Below are 18,302 nucleotides of genomic sequence, written 5' to 3' on the forward strand. Positions count from 1 at the left end.
ACGAGAGTCAACCACATTGCCCTTATGACCAACTAGAGTATCATCATGAACACGAGTTTCATCATCCTCATCTCTAGTACTCTTTTTGTACAACGCAACCCTCCTCATATTCAAGTGATCCCCATTGTACAATGTAACAAAGCGATTATGTACAGATTTAACCTTGAATGGGCCCCTAAATTTGGTCAAACCACTGCTAATATGACCAGGTTTCAACTTCACTAGGTCATTTACCTTAATCTTATTTTTAACAACCCCTTCATCATACTCATTTTCCTTTCCATAATTTTCCATCTCATCCATATTCACACCTTCCTTCATCCATGCAGGTAGGAGCTTGGTTCCAGCAGCCCTTCCTCTCATCAATTTGAAAGGAATTTCCCCAAAAACGCTGGTCTCTGTGGTACGATATGCCCACACTAAATCGTTCACCATACTTCATACATCACCACCAGAAGAAACAGCCATCTGCATCACACCCTTCACCATCCTGTTTGCCCTCTCCACGACACCATTCCCTTGTGGGTTATAGAGATGTTTTTGAATGTATGATACCACATTCCTTCAAAAAGGAAACCATCTCACCCGAAGTTAATTGTGTTCCATTGTCAGTGATAACTTTCACCGGATACCCTTCCTCTCTAAAAATTTCAGACATCATGTTAATGGTAGACTTGGTTGTGATTTCACAACAAAACTTCACAACCAACCATCTTGAGTAAACATCGACCATAACAAGTGCGAATTTCATACCCACACCAAAACCACAACAGGGTCCAATGAAATCCATGCAGACAGTGTGCCAAGGTAACCCTGGATCCTCTATTTCACCATGATTACCCCGACTGCCCACTTTCAATCGCTTCTCACACTCTAAACAATCTACACACCCTTCAACCCACTCGGATATCTGCTGATCCATTCCCGGCCACCAAAAATGCTCCCTCACCCTTTTCTTAGTAAGGGACTGCCCAAGGTGTCCCTTATGCGCCAACTTAAATAAGGGAAATTTCAAATCACACGGTGGAATATACTTATCATCCTTCATCACCAAATTTTCTTCTTTATCAAAGATTGACAACTGATCCAAAACCTTCAAATACGGTCTAACACCAATCGCAAGAGAACTTTCCCGCCTGGCTCCTTTTACAATCAACTCCTTCACACTACGCAAAACCTCATCCTTTTCCATACTATCATTCCATTGCGTCCTCCCTATTGCACCATAACACAAACTAACAACATCATCAATTGCTGCAACTGCACCTTCACATTGTGCTAATTCTACGCCAGACCCGTCTACATCCTGCCATGGTAAAGGAAGCCTCGATAAACCATCCGGCTGGCAATTCTTCCACTCAGGTATATAAATAACCTGATACAAAAATTCCTGCATGCGTGCCGCCAATCTCGCCAACCTTGCAGAACCCTTACCAGCACCACCAGGTGACAAGATTCTTAGCAAAGGTTTATGGTCCGTGAGTAATCTGAACTTAAATCCCCACAAGTACATCCTAAAGTACTCACAACCCCATGCGGCCGGTAGTGCCTCCCTCTCTATTATCGAGTAATTTCTCTCCGTACTGGTAAGGGATCTTGATGCAAACGCTACCGTCTTGAGACCAGCTGGATGTTCCTGTGCCAAAACTGCACCTACCCCAACACCACTTGCGTCAACAGTTAACACAGATTGCAACTTGGTATTAAAAGGTGTGAGAATTTTAGCCTCACAAATCTCCTTCTTTATGTTGTTAAACACTCCCTCCAATTCCTTATCCCAAACAAATTTACAACCTTTTCTCAACAACGCCCTAATCTTTTCCGTCTTATCTGCAAAATTTTCCACAAATTTCGCGTAATACTCTATCAAACCCAAGAAACTCCTCAACTGATCCTTATCCTCAGGTGTAGGAGCCTTCCTTATGGATGCCAACAAATCTCTTTTTGGTCTAACTCCATCAGCTGACAAGGTATACCCCAAGTATTCTACCTCCTCCACAGCGAATCTGCACTTCTCTTTCTTTAATGTTAGACCTGCTTTCTCCATTTTGTTCAAAACATCGCTCAAAATCACATTATGCTGTTCCATACTTTCACCAAACAACAAAACATCATCCTGGAAGTACACTACGTTCTTTATGCCACCCAATACTGATCTCATCATACGCTGAAACAGGCCAGCAGCAGACGCCAACCCGAAAGGCATGCGCGTAAATTGATAAATTCCCTCTGTAGTGATAAACGCAGTCAAAGATTTTGATTCATTATGCAATCTGGTGGTGCGCGCTACGTAGGTCTAGTTTTGTAAAATACTTTCCTCCTTTCAACAACAAGATCAGTTCATTTATGTTTGGTAAAGGATAATCATCCACAACAATATTCTGGTTCAGGATGCGCAAATCCACACAGAATCTGTACTTCCCATCAGACTTGGTCGAAATAACAACAGACGAAATCCAACTGGATGTCTCAATTTGTTCTATAATTCCCTGCTCTAACATCTCAGTCAACATCTTCTTTACTTCATCTCTTGCAATAATGGGCACCTTCCTCACCCTATGCTGCATTGGAATTGCGTTCTCCTTCAACATAATTTTATGTACGTACCTCTTCAATGCCCCTATCTCCTCCTTGAACAAACTTGACAACCCATCCACCCACAATTGAATCTGTTGTCACCTCATCCACAACCATCACTTTATTTTTTGCTCTGGGGTTTATGATGATATTGAGATCGTACTGATGACTCCACCCCAGTATTGGCGGTCCAGTTCGTGCAACATACACTTTTCCTTCCACACTCCTTCCCTGAAAGACAAGGTCTGTCAACATGTACCCAATAATGTCTATCCTCTCGCCCTGATACCCACCTGGGTTGATATCTTTCGGCATAAGAACTACATCTGGCCAGTTTTCCCTAAATAAACATGCTGGAATAATCGTCCAGAAAGAACCTGAATCAACCATCAATTCAGTGTTCTTACCCTTTATGACAAACAAAGCCTTGGGTCTTTCCTTTCTACCCTTCTCACCTTCCATCTCCTCATCATTTACACATAGTATTTTGTTAGCGGTCTTTACTTTGCAACCATTCACCACACACACCACTTCATTTTGTACAACAGCAACCTTTGTTTTATTAGTCATTTTGCACATCTTATAAAAATGGCCTCTTCTCCCACACTTCTTGCACTCTTTGTCCAATGCAAAACATCTTTTATAATCAGCTGTGTGATATGTGCTGCCACACCTTGTGCAAACCTTCTCCTGCCCCCTGTTTTGTTCCACACCATACTGTGGATTTCCATTATATTTTCTCATTTCTCTTTTGTTTCTTTCACTACTTCTCCTAGAGACGACAGGCACATCATCCTCTTTTTCCTCCTGAGACACACCAACAGCGCTCACATTTTCCTTTACACTTTCTTTCTTCTCCATTTCCTTCATGCATGCACTTGACTCCTCCACAACCTTAGCTATCTCTATTGCATTTTGCAAGGATGGGTTCTTTGCGGCCCATAATTTTTCTTGCATTTTCTTGTTCTTACACTGGACGATAAGTTGATCCCTTATTATCTCATCCCTTATTGTACCAAAATTGCACTTAATCGACAATTCTCTCAACCTTGTGACAAACTGGTCTATATTTTCATCAATCCTCTGTGGTTGTGTATAGAATTTGTGCCTAGCCATGACAATGTTCACCTCCTTAGAATATTGTTTCTTAAGTCTAGCTTTCGCCTCAAGGTAAACATTAGTTATTACTCTCCCATCTGCATTTGTTCCAGCCGGTAAAAACTTAAAGGCATGCTGGGCTTCCTTACCCAGGGTGCTCAACAACAGTGCTTTCTTCCTAGCTGCACTAAAATCTTTCCCGTCTAATGCCTCTATATAATTTTCTAAAATTTCAATCCATTCCTCCCATTCTATTGGAGGATCACCACTCTGTTGCAGGAACAAAGGTGGCATCACAACATTATGCCCCTCCATATTTGTATGGAAATGAAGTAACCTTGCACCCAAAATCCTGAAAAAAAATATATATAATTTCTTTTCCCCTTTTCTTTTTAGTGTTATTTTTCCAAACTTATATTTCACTGTCTCTTTTCTCAGTACAGTACTATCCAGTAGTTTTTCCTTTCTTTGCTTCCCTTTTCCTTTTTAGGTCGAGCAGACCTACGCTCAATGCGTGAGCATTGAGGGTGTCTGCTTCAGACCTAATGTCGCCCGTATTCAGGAGAATGGACACGACTCAGACGCGCGCTTTTGCAGTCTCAGTTTTGACCGCGGGAGCGCGCGTCTGACCCGCGCATGCGCAGAGTAACTCAGCCCTTGCTCACACAGACGCAGGCAGCCCCCACCCCTCTGCATGCACGCACGCACACACAGGCGAGCGCAGGCACACACATACAGGCACACAGACACTCGCTCACACCCCCCCTCCCCCACAGTCACACACACGCACGCACACACACATACAAACCCCCCCCCCCCGCATTCGCGCACATGCTTCCCCCCCCCCGCATTCGCGCACATGCTTCCCCCCCCCCCCCACTCGCGCACATGCTTCCCCCCGCTCAGCAACCCACTCACCGGCTTCCTTCATGCGGCGGCTCTCCTCAGCTGCAGGGCCCGGCGGCAGGACTCTTCTTCCCTCCTTCGGCACCGGGGCGCTGTTTCCTGTTGTCGCGCCGGCCCCGCAACAGGCGCCACACTCCTCCTTCTCCCCGGCCCCCTCCTGGGGACCCGGGCTACCTCGGACGGCAGGGCGCTCCATGCGCCGGCAGCCGCGGACCTCGGGAGGCGGGACTTCCGGTCGGCCGCGAGCGGATTGGCCGGCCGGCCAAGAGCTTCCGGGTCGCCGCAGGCAGCGCGGCGGCGCCTGCCTCCCAAGGTATTTTTTACACCCCTTAGTGCTTGTTTGTTTAGCAATAGCCCGGAGTAACCGTCCCTATTTTGGCAAGGTAATGTAGGAGTAGCTTTCCTTCGTCACATTTTCTTTGCTCTGGTCAGGGTATTCCATGATGTCTGAGACATGCCCTCCCAGTGGAAGGTGGATGCGGTATTATCTGCATACAACAAGGTTGGTGGGTGGTGCGGTTTGATTTGTTGAGCATTGATTAAGCATATTTATGTTGAACAGTCACGGGTGACATGTTTGATCCTTGTTTTGTTTAGGGCTGGGACAATAGAGATTTGCCCAGAATCACGTTATGCTTGAAACTTCCCCGACTCGAACCCGGGTCTCCAGCTTCAAGGTCGGCCGCTCTAGCCTTTAAGCCACATCCTCTTACGTTGCTACTGGTAGCTGCCGACTGGGCCGTGTCGAACACAGAACAGCTTTCCGGTGCGGTCCACAGTCGCTAGTGCAAGAGCGCCTCGAATGAACTGTGTGTTAGTGCAGCGCTGGCACAGTGGGCATTTAAGAACGAGAGTCTCGCACAGTACAACGCTGTGCAGAAGTGTAGTTCTGGCCACATATATGCTCCCTCATCCAGCACCGGCAGAAGAGAGTAGTGTCAGACGTCTGTCTGCGCAGTGCAACCAAAAGCGCAAAGTACTGCTGTACCGGTGGCCACAGGGGAGCTGTGGTCACTGGTGAATCACGAGCAGCTGGGAACTGTACACTGGTTACCTGCTGGCACGTATGCGCTGTTCACTAAAACAGTGCTGGCACAAGACAGCGCTTTGCTAACGCATTGCTGGCACACGAGGGTTCACCACTGGTGCAAAGCTGGTACATGGAGCATCTCTACTGGTTCTGTGCACCCGTGATGGTGCAGCATTTGGAGCATGTCCTACCAAGTGTGAACTGCTGTTTCAAGAAGGATCGTGTGACCTCCCCCCCACCACCTCCAGGTCACAATAGGCCCCAATCCCAGTGAGACAGTAGTTAATTCGGTTATAGCAAGATAGCACATGCTTCTAAATAGTGAGTAACTTCCAGATAATACTTCCAGCTGAAAAGAAACCTGCGAGTGAACGAGCATGCACCTCTCTGCACAACATACATGTCACATGCTGCAATCCCACAGGTTGTGGATTTCTGTACCAGAGGAAAGACATTACCATGCCAGTGACAGTTCAGTTGGTTAAAGCACATGCTGCAGATGTCTGTCAACCCCCGTTAACATCTCACAGGTTAGCGAGGGTACTCCAGGGACTCGTGCAGTCTGCAGGTAACATGAGGCCTGCAGCACTGTGGGTTATCGCACCTGCTGCAGGGAAGAGTGATCGCCTGCTTAAATGTCACTGATTGTGTAACTGTTGCACTTAGTATGTGGAGACGGTGACGGGTCCAACACTCGTTATTATTGGTGATTGCATTTAAGTACAAAATGATGTTTGACAATGCCCTTTATTCATTTGCATCGGTGCGTAAACAAGCGCTTCGTACATATAGTCCATGGTTATGAGAAGCAAGGCTGGCAGTCTCTTTTACTGCCAGCCTTGCTCATCGTAAGCAAGGACTATACGTTCAAAGTGCGTGTTTAGGCACCAATTGCAGGTTTTAAAAACAAATGAATAAAAGGCATTGCCATTTACAATGCCAATAGCTCAAACTTTAATAATGCGAGACCTATTGCATTGTAAATGCTTGTTTTTTTTTAAAGTCACCTCAATGTCAACAGGCTTCGCTTCCTTCTTTTATTCCTTTCTTACTTCCGCTCTTCGGATAGATATAGTTGCCGCAGTTCGCATTCGTTGTTTCCACGGTTCACCGTCTCTCTCCGTTTGCTTTACGAAGGGTTGCTAGGATACGCTTTGTTTACCCTCTCAAAATGGCCGCTACGTGTCGCGTCACCGCGCAACACGTTCCTGTGCTCTTCTCACAACGCACAGCGCACGCCGCCCCACGTCATTTCTTACGCATCATGTTCTTGCCTCAGACGCTTGAAGGATCGACCATCGGCAACACGCGCTGACTCACGAGCAAAAGGTAGGCTTTCAAATGTCGCACGCCGCTCGCTCTTACTCATGCACAGTTGTTATACTTTCAAAAGATGCACTCAGCTCACACCGCTTGAATTATGAATATGCTCTCCTTTTTTCCCGGCCAATACTTTCACTTCAATGTTTACAACAAAGTCTTTTTACTCACGCTTCGTTGCTTGTCGAGGATTATTTCCCTTTCTTCAAATTTGACTTGTCTTCTTTCTCAATACTCTTGACGTTTTTCTTTCTTTTTTTTAAATTAGCTTTCCAATTTCTTTCATTCCTTGTCGCTATTTCTTTTTTTTAAATTCCTCTTGCTGTCTTTAAGTCTTTTTTTTTCCTGCACACAAAGTTCTTTTTCACCAACAGAGGTACTTCCTCACTCTGTCCCCATCATTACTCTGCTAGTCATCGTCGCCATCTGTTGTAACAGACTAGTACCAAGAAGTATATATATATATATATATATAAAATAATGGAGTTTATTAGGAGTTACAGAGAGTAGTTGGTGCTCCCATCAAGACTAGCAGGCAACTGCCCACAAGAAGCATTGTACAGAACATCTGCAGACTAACAATCTAAATGGAACCACTAACTTAAAGGGGAAAGGAGCAAGTAATACAAAATGAGAATACAACACTTTCCTGTGGAACTAGATGGATGGCTTTCATCCCACTGTTATGCTTATTTATTCAGACATGGTTTATGGATCCACTGTTATAGGTTTCTGAACCAGCTCGGGTTGATTCTCTTTCAAACGTCATTTTCTGATTCCTTCTCAGACACAACTTCTCTGCAAGGTGATGGCTCTAGCTGCAGGTAGCAATGACACTGTCTCCTAGCAGGAGTATCTAAATTAAAGGCACAATGAAGTGTGAGATCTCTGCATTTGGTTGTCGTCAACCTTCCTTAAGCAGGAAGCAGGGACAGATGAAAGGGAGACGCCACCTAAAAAGCTCCCCAACTAAAACACCAGAAACTGCAGTACTACCCCTGGAAGTGCCCAGGGAGAAATAATCTGCAGTTAAGAATGACCACGATGAATTTCTATGGATAGCCCGGTCTCCATCCACCCTCACTGAAGTGTTCAGTCATAGGAATGCAGTTGATGCACTTCCACTGCCTGGAGAAGCTATATCCCCCCCCGCCCTCCCCAGCTTGTGCAAGGGTGTTGGAGTTGTATCGTCTGGTGCCCGAGACCTGTAGATTTCCAAAAAGGACAAGCAGTGTTATTGTCTATTGTGCCCGATGAACAACTAAGCATTAAATGACAATAAGCCAGCGCAGTACAACTTTCTTGTTAACTCCTGCTGCCAGTCACACTACCTAAGGGCTCCTGGGTTTGTAAATTTCTATTTCAGATGCTCTGCTGCACTTTCACTGCCATACATTAACTCCAGAGTCACAAATTATTTCAAACCGCCAGTGTAGTGCCCCTCGAGACCCATTGCACCCCACCTCTACATCCACTCCTCCCTGCTAGCACAGGGCTTCTAGTTAGCATACTTAAGAGATCATGCTTCATTCTAGTTTTAAAAAAATGCAAAAACAACAGTTGATGGACAGAATGCAGAACAATGTCATACATTCACCCCAGTACAGAGATCTGGGGCTAAATCCACAGTTTTTTGCTCAACATGCCTTTTCAGTTCGAACCCAGCCATATGCAAATCAGTCTTGACCCTGTGCCCTATGGGAACAGTCCAGGCCGAACTACCAAGCCAGGTCCTCCCTGGACTGGAAACAAGCATCCTAGGACCGGTTTCGGGCTTTCAGCCCTCATCAGGCAAGATAGCTTGATTCCAGTGGCATGGAGAGCACGGGACTCACGTCTGAGCATACCCTTCCCACTCGGAGTGACAAATGCAAAAACAACAGTTGATGGACAGAATGCAGAACAAAGTCATACATTCACCCCAGTACAGAGACCTGGGCCTAATTCCATGGTTTTTTTATCTCACCATGCCATTCCAGTTTGAACCCAGCCATATGCAAATCAGTCTTGACCCTGTGCCCTATGGGAACAGTCCAGGCCGATCTGCCAAGCCAGGTCCTCCCTGGACTGGAAACAAGCATCCTATGACCGGTTTCGGGCTTTCAGCCCTCATTAGCCAGGATAGCTTGATTCCAGTGGCATGCAAAAACACGTCGATGGACAGAATGTAGAACAATGTCATACATTCACCCCAGTACAGAGAAATGGCCCTAAACGATGGATTTAGGCCCAGATCGCTGTACAAAAGGGGGAAAGTATGAGATTGTTCTACATTCTGTCCATCAAATGTTGTTTTTGCATTTCTCACCCAGAGTGGGACGGGTATGCTCAGACGTGAGTCCCGTGCTCTCCACGCCACTGGATTCAAGCTATCCTGGCTGATGACGGCTGATAGCCAGAAACCGGTCCTAGGATGCTTGATTCCGATCCAGCGAAGACGTGGCTTGGCAGTTCGGGCTGGACTGTTCCCATGAGGCACAGGGTCTGCATAACTAAATACTTATAAGGTCCCAAAAGCGAGACCTATTGGCTATGCCAATGCTTGATCTAAGTAGTTTAAATGCAGAGTTAAAGCTGCAGTGGAGCACGGTTTGCCTCCAGCCTCTGACAAGGGAACAAAATGACAGTTGTGCAAAGATGCCAGGTAGCGGACGGATAATTATGCGATACCTTCTTTAAAAGTTCACAACCCAGCTATAATAACCTAACTGATATCTGAACATTGACCTCACAGTGCCAAGAGCGTGCCACTTTTCTCAAACAATGCCACACAATTTCATACAGCTGCTGAAACAATTTCTATTTGTCCCATGCTGTATGACGAGGTCTTCTTTGCATTCATGTATACTTCAAATATGCATTTAAATAGAAGACAGCGTTTGAGGAGTTTTTTGCACCTAGAGCACTTAGTGGGTTGATGGAGCACTACGCAATGGGGCAAAATGTGAAATCCTTGAAGCAGAGAATCTTGTCAGCCACTTTGGACCATGCAGGATTAACTCCAATGCGAAATGTGTTTTTTCCACTTATAAAGTTGGCTAGTCTGGATGGAGTAAGGACGGGGTTCATTATACCCCACACAAAAATGTCAGGAAATGGCAGCAGTCCCTAGTAGCTGCTTGCCTGCCAGACCTACTCTATATCACACACTTGTGTCTGTGTTTTAATCAAAGACATGCTCTCATGCAGTGCAATGCTTGTGCCCCTCCAAGGAACTGACAAGCTGCAACAACAAAATGTAAACATGCTACTGCTGTGCAATCTGCATTGCCTGCTCCGGAGGCGCCTTTTGTAAATGAGTAAAACGTGTTGTACGGTTGACTGTGACAAGCGAACTGTGGGAAACGATGGAGACTGCTTCAAGTTAGGGAAGACCCAAGACGTCTGACTGCTCACATTAAAAAAAATAGAAATTCAAAAATTCCTGAAGCACATATCGGGAGCAATTCTAATAAAGGATGAAAAACAGCTGAGGATTAAGCAGCCTACAGCAAGTCTGGAAGGATGTTATTCGCAAATGGCGGGTGGTGAAACTAGTGGGGAGAGGCCCCCATATCTGCATTTATGTTTTGCAGTTTTATGTAGCGCGAACTCGATCCAAAAGTATTGGAGCGCTTTATATGAGCACCAGTTACATTAGACATTCATGTTTTTTTTAATGCACAGGAAGATTACGCCAGAATCACATGATGTTGAATAGACATTGAGGCTCGAACTTGGTTCCAGTTCCAAAGTCGGCAGCTCTGGCCACGTATGTATCAGTCCACTGACCTGTTACAGATCTACTACACCACCCTACTCAAAGCATACAAGCCGTGCTTCCAGAACGATATCTGTGATGTTATGTTAAAATCACTTATTGAGCGCACGTACACCAAACGGTTTCATGGCGCTAGAGTCATGGCAAGGCAGCGGCAGGGCGGTTGGCTTAGTCATCATATGCCAGGGAAAATAGCCAGGTACAGAAACTGAAGTGCCACGGATTGGCAGACCCACCTGTGAGGATCAGCTCTGTTTTGTCAGTGTTCAACTTCAGTTGGTTATTATTCATCCAATCACTTATAAAGATCATAGTGGCTTGGAAGTTGGACACTCATGATACTGATGAGTTAATGTTGAACACCAGTTGAAGATCATCGGCATAGTTAAAGGTTCCAACCTTTCTTTCTCTCAGAGAGCAAATTAAAAGGAAGTAGGTAAAGGTTAAAAAGAATCAGAGAGAGAGAGAGAAGAGCCCTGGGGAACCCCACAGGTCATTTCCCTCTTATTAGATGAGAAGTTGGCAAGACGCACCGCTTGAAACCAGTTGCTAAGAAAGGAGGAGAGCCACTTCAAAGCCTGACCCTGGATTCCGGCATTGCGGACACGGTCAATCAAGATGTCATGATTGACTGTGTCAAATCCTGCTGACAGATCCAGGAGAACCAGGGCCCGGATGATGCCCTGATCAGCCTCCCCTTTAAGTTAGTCCATGACAGCAATAAATAACAGACTCCGTAGAATGTGCAGGTCTAAAACCAGCCTGATGGGAGTCCAGAACCTGGGAATGTTCAATGAAGGAACTGAAGTAGTTTGCTACATGAGTCTCTAGAACTTTACTCCTCAGGTAGGGCAGCAAGGAAATGGGGCGATAGTTACGGAGGACCAACGGGTCCACGCCCGGTTTTTTCAGGATTGGAACAATTTCGGCCCTTTTAAATGAATCAGGGACGGTGCTGAGCTTAAGCGAGTTGTTAAGAAATTAAATAGAGGGTACGAACATGGGTGAAGGCTTCTCGAAGTATGTGAGGCGGACAACAATCAGTGGGAGAGCCGGAGCCAACCTTTTTAAGTAGATCAAAAAAGATCTCCTTTGAGATCAGAGGAATTTGATTGAGCTGATGTGGATTCTTACCAATGTTCGGATCCTGTATGGGAGAGGCAGGGGAAAGGATACTAGCCTTAATGGTGACAATTTTCTCAAGGAAAAAAGAATTGAGGGTGTCTCTAAGTATGTTTCTTCGTGTCCGCATGCTCCCGTGTCTATGTCTGAGTTAAGGTGTGTTTTCCGGTTGTTTTTCTGTTTGTTTGTGTGTATCTGTTTGGGTGTGCATGTGCGCCTGTGGTATACGTGTTGGTGTGGGAGAGAGCAAGAGATGCGGGGTTTTGATGACGGGCCTATATCGGATTATGATCACATACATGCTTGATACATGAACACAAGTAGATTTTACACACATATGATAAATCCACATGTGGAAAGTGTACAGTGACGTTAAATATACCATGGTTACTGGAGCCTCCACAGAGTTAAATACGCCATATGTCATGCAAGTACAGATGCAATACATTTTGCAAGTACACTGGGCTATGACTCTTTGAAAGACGCATGCAACTAGTAAAACAGGCGTTTGTGACACTGCCTCGGCGATAAGGGGTACTGTTAAAGTACACGTTTCTTTGCACTGACTGTCCTGGAGCCGCAGAACTATGCAAGGAGATTTAGTGAACTCCAGGCTTTGGCATGGAATGCGCTGAGCTTTGGGTAAAAAACACAAACCTTAATCCTATGCCTTTCTGACCAGGAAGACGCATGGGAATGAAGGCCTGTGTCTCAAAGGCGGTTAGGGTACTAGTGAGAGGTAACATTTGTAATGAGCACGTGTCGCTGCCATCTTCAGCACTTGGTGGAGGTGTCTCGTGGTTCAGAGAGGTTTCCTTGAAGGGCTGAGACAGTAGAGTGTAGGCCGCAGGTACATTTAGTGAGGGAAGCACATGGCCATTTCCTGAGTAATTGTGCTGCTTTTCTTTATTTGTTAGCCATGCCAGCCGCCCCATTTATTGGGTTGTAAAATTGTTTTCTTGAGGGATTGGGTAAGGAGGAACACTGTAACTTTAAACTAGAATCTATGGAGCAGAAAACCACTGCACACCTTCTGCCGAGTGCGTTTAAATTCAAAAGGTTGAGATCTACTTACTGGGGACGCAACACAGAAGGCAGCACAGCTGGTTCGGTGCCTGTGTATTTGAGGTATTAACCACATCCTATTGGGTGTTACACAGTATTTCTGATCAATGTAAATTCCCTGGTCCCAGTTCATGTTTGTGCATTCATAGGTGTTCGGCTTTATGGGCCAGCTCAAGCCCCATCCATATTACACGTCTAGGTGCTGGACAGCTAAGGCAGAAGTAATAAAGTAGCAGGTGCCTTTCTGGACTTACCTTCTCAGCTGGTTTGCGCCCGTAAGTACAATTACATTACATATTTATTTATGCAGATGCCAAGACATTGCCTGACAGAAGACCAAGACATGCAAGACGGAAAAGACGAGAAATTAGGCTCTCTTTTTTTTTTGCCAAATCAATTCTTTATAAAGCACACCAATGCATGAAAATGACTTGGATATTTTTTCAATCTAGTCTACACTTCGCCAGTGTTAATTATCAAAAGTCATAAACGGACAAGCATCAAACAACCTAATATCCGGACTACATAGTGAACCAAAAGCTCGCAAACACGTTTGGGAAGCATTATACTAGCAACACGGTGCATGAGTCCAGTTATTACAAACTAACCTATACCCACTAGCATAGGCCTCCACCAGGAGCATAAAGGAAAAAAAGATGGAAATGCATACCAGAAAAATAGAAATTTAGAAATGTAACGCTGGGTGAGGGGAGCATCGTTTGTGTCGGTGGTAGAACATGCCCACTTCTCCTTCAACCCTCTGTACGTATAAAATATGGGCCCATCAACACTGGGACACAATAGGCATGAAGGGGAGGGTGTGAAATACTGGAGAGGAGGCAGGTTTTGTATTGGATTTTAACTTTTATCGTTTCTTTCAGCATTTTTTTTCTTTTTTTTCGCCGCGCATGAAAATTGGGCAGTTTAACTGTCACGCTGTTTTTCAAAAACAGTACCGAGCAGAGTAATGCGCATAATGCTTACCTGCTTCGACTGTTGCGAGGAGCAGCGCAGTGGCCATTCTGACGTCCTTGGGAGCCTTGCTGCTTCTACGGCGCATTGTAAATGGGAATGCCTTGCATTTATGTTTTAAAACCCAAAACATAAATGGAAGGCATTGTCATTTACAATGCCAAAAGTTCAAAATCGTGTGAATGCAAGACCTACTACATTGCAAATGCTTGTTTTAAAAGACAATCGAAGGAAGAAAGAAAAAAGCAATGATCCTACAGCATGTCTCAAAGAGACAGCGCAGGCACCACGAAGGCTCAACCTAAAAACAGAAACAGGCGAAACAAAAAGGGAACAAAGAAGCTGGACATGAGCACTCAAGAGCATAAAAATAGAGAGCAGTGAGTGTGAATAAAGAATAAATATATTAGCTGAAATAAAAAGAAAAGGAGGAAAGAAATGAAAAGAGACTGCAGGTTTAGGAAATGAGGCAGGCACATTTCGCAAACTATTAAAAAACGTTTGTTCTCTATAGTTTACGAATATGAAAAATGAGATAATAGGTGTCCCTACATTCTAGCATGAAGAAATCTAGTATGAGGTAGTGTGCTATTTGAGAACCCTACTGGCCTAGCACAACAAAGAGACAAAGGATAAATAATTGACAATTTAAAATATTTAATACGTACAGAATTGTAAATATGTTCTCTAAGTTATAAGGTATTATGTGATTGGCATGCCACATGGAAAGTGCAAGTTGCAGAATTACACCTTTAATCTGCAGTTTGCTAGTACTAATTGACATATTTGAGGTTAATGAACCACTCAAGAGATACCCATAAAACTTGCAAGGTTGGATACCTGTAAGGAAAAACGTGGGTTCCTGCACCTACTGCAGATAGTTATAGATTTATATAGCGCTGAATCACCCATGAGGGTATCTTGGCGCTTAGGCTGTGGAACCCTTCCTGGCTCTCCCTGTGAGGGGCGGAGCCAGACATCCCAGCGCTGGTGGGGCCGTTGTGGAGATTAAGCAAGCTATTGCCCAGAGTTGCAGCGTGGGGTCCATGATTAGAGAAGGCGCCAAAGCGAGAATTATCGAGTCTGCGGACATTGATCCTAGACCCTGCCGCGTCGGGAATTGAACTCTGGTCCCGGGCCTGATCTCTGCTTCAGGGTCTGCCGCCTCTAACCAGTGAGCCACACTTCCCCACTATCAATGATCTAATACCCATTGGGATATAAAAAACTGCAAATAAATTAATATCAAAATGTACTCCTACAGGCTCTCAATTGCAGTTATAGATCAGTGGGTTAATGAACTGCAATGGTCTATGTGTAACCTAGATTTCACAGGTATCAAATTCTAATAAAAAAAGGTCCTTCTAAGAAGTGAATCAATGGGAATAACTCGTAATATGCTTGGAAGACCGTGGCTGTCCCACCAAGGATATTGCAGCCTCCGCCTGCTGCACCAACGCCAGGGAACGGCGGTTCTCTGGCGGAGCTGGAGTCCTAGTGTGGTATGACTGACTGAGTTGTAATTGGGCAGTCAGACCACCGGTGGCTGGATCAGCCACGCGTCTAGCGGTCCTCAGACCGCAAATCTCTTAATCTGGCCCACAATGTTTTCTTAGTGTTTTTGCTGCTACAAAATGTTTAAAGTGGAATTAGGCAGTGTAGTTTGCCTAAGAGCGTCACTGTATTGAGCAATAAATAACTTGACATAAAATCCCTCAGAAGTGCTGGTATTCTTTTCAATGGAGAGAAGAACTTGGGATTTTATAATTGAGGAGGGTCCGACACCCGCTTCTCAAGGGGGTTTTCAGTTAAAGGACAACTCATATCTAACATACTTGAAAGCATTTATGACATCGGCACACAAGTTCTGCGGCACACTACGACTTCAAACAGATTGTAGCCTGATTAGAAGATGGGTTCATAATCGAATAAGCCCAGAGCTCACAGGTGCTTGATTAAACAATGGGTGCAAGGAAGAAGCTAAGTTCTGAGCACACAAGGGGCTCAGGCACACAATGCTACTGGCACACACTTCAAGTAAAGTGTAATAATTCTCAGAAGTATAATTAGGAACGCGTAACGGTTCAGTTCCGAAATTCAGGATTATGTGGCCACGTGTCCGAGTGTTTTTCCATCTTAAATCTGTAACTTACAAGTCAACTATTATTTACTATGTGTAATAAAGTATTGCACTGATTTGTATAAAAAGGCCGGTCTGCAAACAGGCATTTGAGAAAACCCTTCAGAGATAGCCTGAGCAGGACTGAGGTGCAATCCATTGTGTTTTTCTTCCTGTTGCCACAGTTAGTAAATACTGTCTCTGCATTGCCAAGAAGAATATGGGTGTTTATTCCATTACTGGGAGTTTTTGTCACCCCGCAAGAAAGCCATGACCAATAAATACTGTTAATTTCCAAACTAGCTCAATGGAGAACTGTTCACATATGCCCGCCATATGTTTTTCTGAACATAATTAAGTCACGATTAATGTGCACAGTGAAAAGACCAAAGTCTTAGAAAGAAATGTTTTTCTTTAATTTGGGAGCAATAGATAAATGGCATTTCTGAGAGTGAATAACATACTATAGGATGTTTTTGAATGGTAAAGGATTGAGGTATTTTGTTTTGTTTGCCTTCTGTATGTTTATGGGGTAGTTCTTGGCCCATTTCTTTTCATATCTTTGCAGCTTCCCCTGTGTGAGAGGGTAAAAGCCTGTAAAGTCATACTCAACACACATTTCTGATAATAACCTACCACTGGCACTCCAGGCAGCATATTTCACCCAAAAATAGTCACTACACAACACTTTTCCAACTACAGTCATAGATCGTCTCTCTAAAACAGAAGACAACAGACCCTGCTCCCCAACACCCTCATGCACATAACATGCCACCATAGCCATTCCTTGACAACAGCATTCCCCCTGCCGCACAACAATCTTGGAATATAGATAGTTAGCTTCGCAGAATAACACGCACCCTCAAGTTTGCATTTTAATTTTTTTCTAGATTGGCAACAGAGCCTAGAAAAAAATCTGCAAAGTTACTGAGATGGGTAACGGAGAACCAATCATCCACCTCAAAGAAAAACCCGTAAAGACTTTCACCATACTCATCCATACACACAGCACATTCGCAGGATCGATCTTGTTTTACTTTCAAATTAACCAAAATGAGTCATTCCTGAACTATACGTTTAGCATTGCTCTACTAACCTTACACAATTAGAAAACCATGCACAAAACCGATGGAAATTAAACACATCAAATAGGGCTCCAGAAGAACAACATGCTACGGCCCACATGAACAACATGCCACAACATAGCAAGGTAACACACATCTACGCCTACAGTCTACAACTCTCAATTTTGCGTTTTCTCATCCTACCAGGGAAGAACTCGCCTGAATGAATGGCTGTGATTTGGGAATCCTGCCTTCAAACCACCCAAGACAGAAGCCTATGAACAATCTTACCGTGCCATTGTCTCCTTGCGAGCTGTACTTGTGCCCCTGCCTCAGCCCCAAAGATTTCTCCAGCGCGCACAGTTCTGGCACTGCCATGTTGAGCCCCTACACTGGAAGAAACAGCAAACAGCGTCGGCAAGGCAGCAGCTGAACAGAAACCGGTGCTAGAGCATTGTAACCCGTCAGCATGGCAAGGGAGTCCCACCCCTTCAGTGTTCGCTAGCCTGGCGTCCATCTTTGAATGCCTGTCGTGTTCATTGCTGGCATACATTTATATTGTCTGCAGTCGCTTTTTCCTTTAAAGCGTGTACTTTGTTTTAAAAAGCATTTATTTTTAGTATGTAATTTGTATTATTGAGTAGATAATCAATCAATGTTTTTCTACGTTAACGATAACGATAACGTTCCTCAAATAAAAATACGTTTACTTCCGATACGATGCCTTGACCTTTTGAGTTTTTTCACGTAATTACTTGAGATGGGTTCTAGTTTATTTCTCCTGCAGTGAAAACAATCCGCTCCATAATGGCCGCCGTTTTAAATTTAATGATCACCGCTAGAACACAGTACTCACATCCAGGCGTACCTCTAGAGTGGAAATGCTTGCTGCACGTGTACGCAGGCGCATTGCAAGTTTATTAGCTCACAGCACTTCGTTTAGTCCGTTTTTACTTTCGTACATGCCTTCTGCAGGAAATGGATGTGTGTATGGCCATATGTACTGAATCTGTTAAATTGGAATTAGTGAACTCCAAGTCCCAGCCGCATTGATCCAGGCTGATGAAGTTGGTATACCCGATGGTAGTCACCTGGCATTCTGTTTTCCTTCCTCGTCTTTCCATTACACAAACTAATGTATTGAGGAGTTGTCGTTTTTGTTTATGTCCAACAAACCAATTAGAGCAGAGGTCTTCAAACTTTTCCATGTTGAGCCCCCCCAGCTGAATTCCCCCAGATGTTGGGCCCCCCCACCACCCGACAGAAACC

At 44.6% G+C, this 18,302-nt stretch overlaps 1 protein-coding gene across 1 annotated transcript in view; it reads right to left on the reverse strand.

Annotated features, from left to right (window-relative positions):
- EEF1E1 (eukaryotic translation elongation factor 1 epsilon 1) overlaps positions 1–17,562 on the reverse strand; it is a 44,669-nt gene extending 27,107 nt beyond the window's left edge. The window contains exon 1 of the mRNA XM_086965006.1: positions 17,325–17,562. Coding sequence (XP_086821132.1) covers positions 17,325–17,411 — 87 coding nt within the window. The 5' untranslated portion in view covers positions 17,412–17,562. The remainder of the gene's footprint in view (positions 1–17,324) is intronic.
- Between the last annotated feature and the right edge of the window lie 740 nt (positions 17,563–18,302).

This window comes from Lissotriton vulgaris, chromosome 4_1, assembly GCF_964263255.1.
Source record: "Lissotriton vulgaris chromosome 4_1, aLisVul1.2, whole genome shotgun sequence".
Classification (NCBI taxonomy): domain Eukaryota; kingdom Metazoa; phylum Chordata; class Amphibia; order Caudata; family Salamandridae; genus Lissotriton; species Lissotriton vulgaris.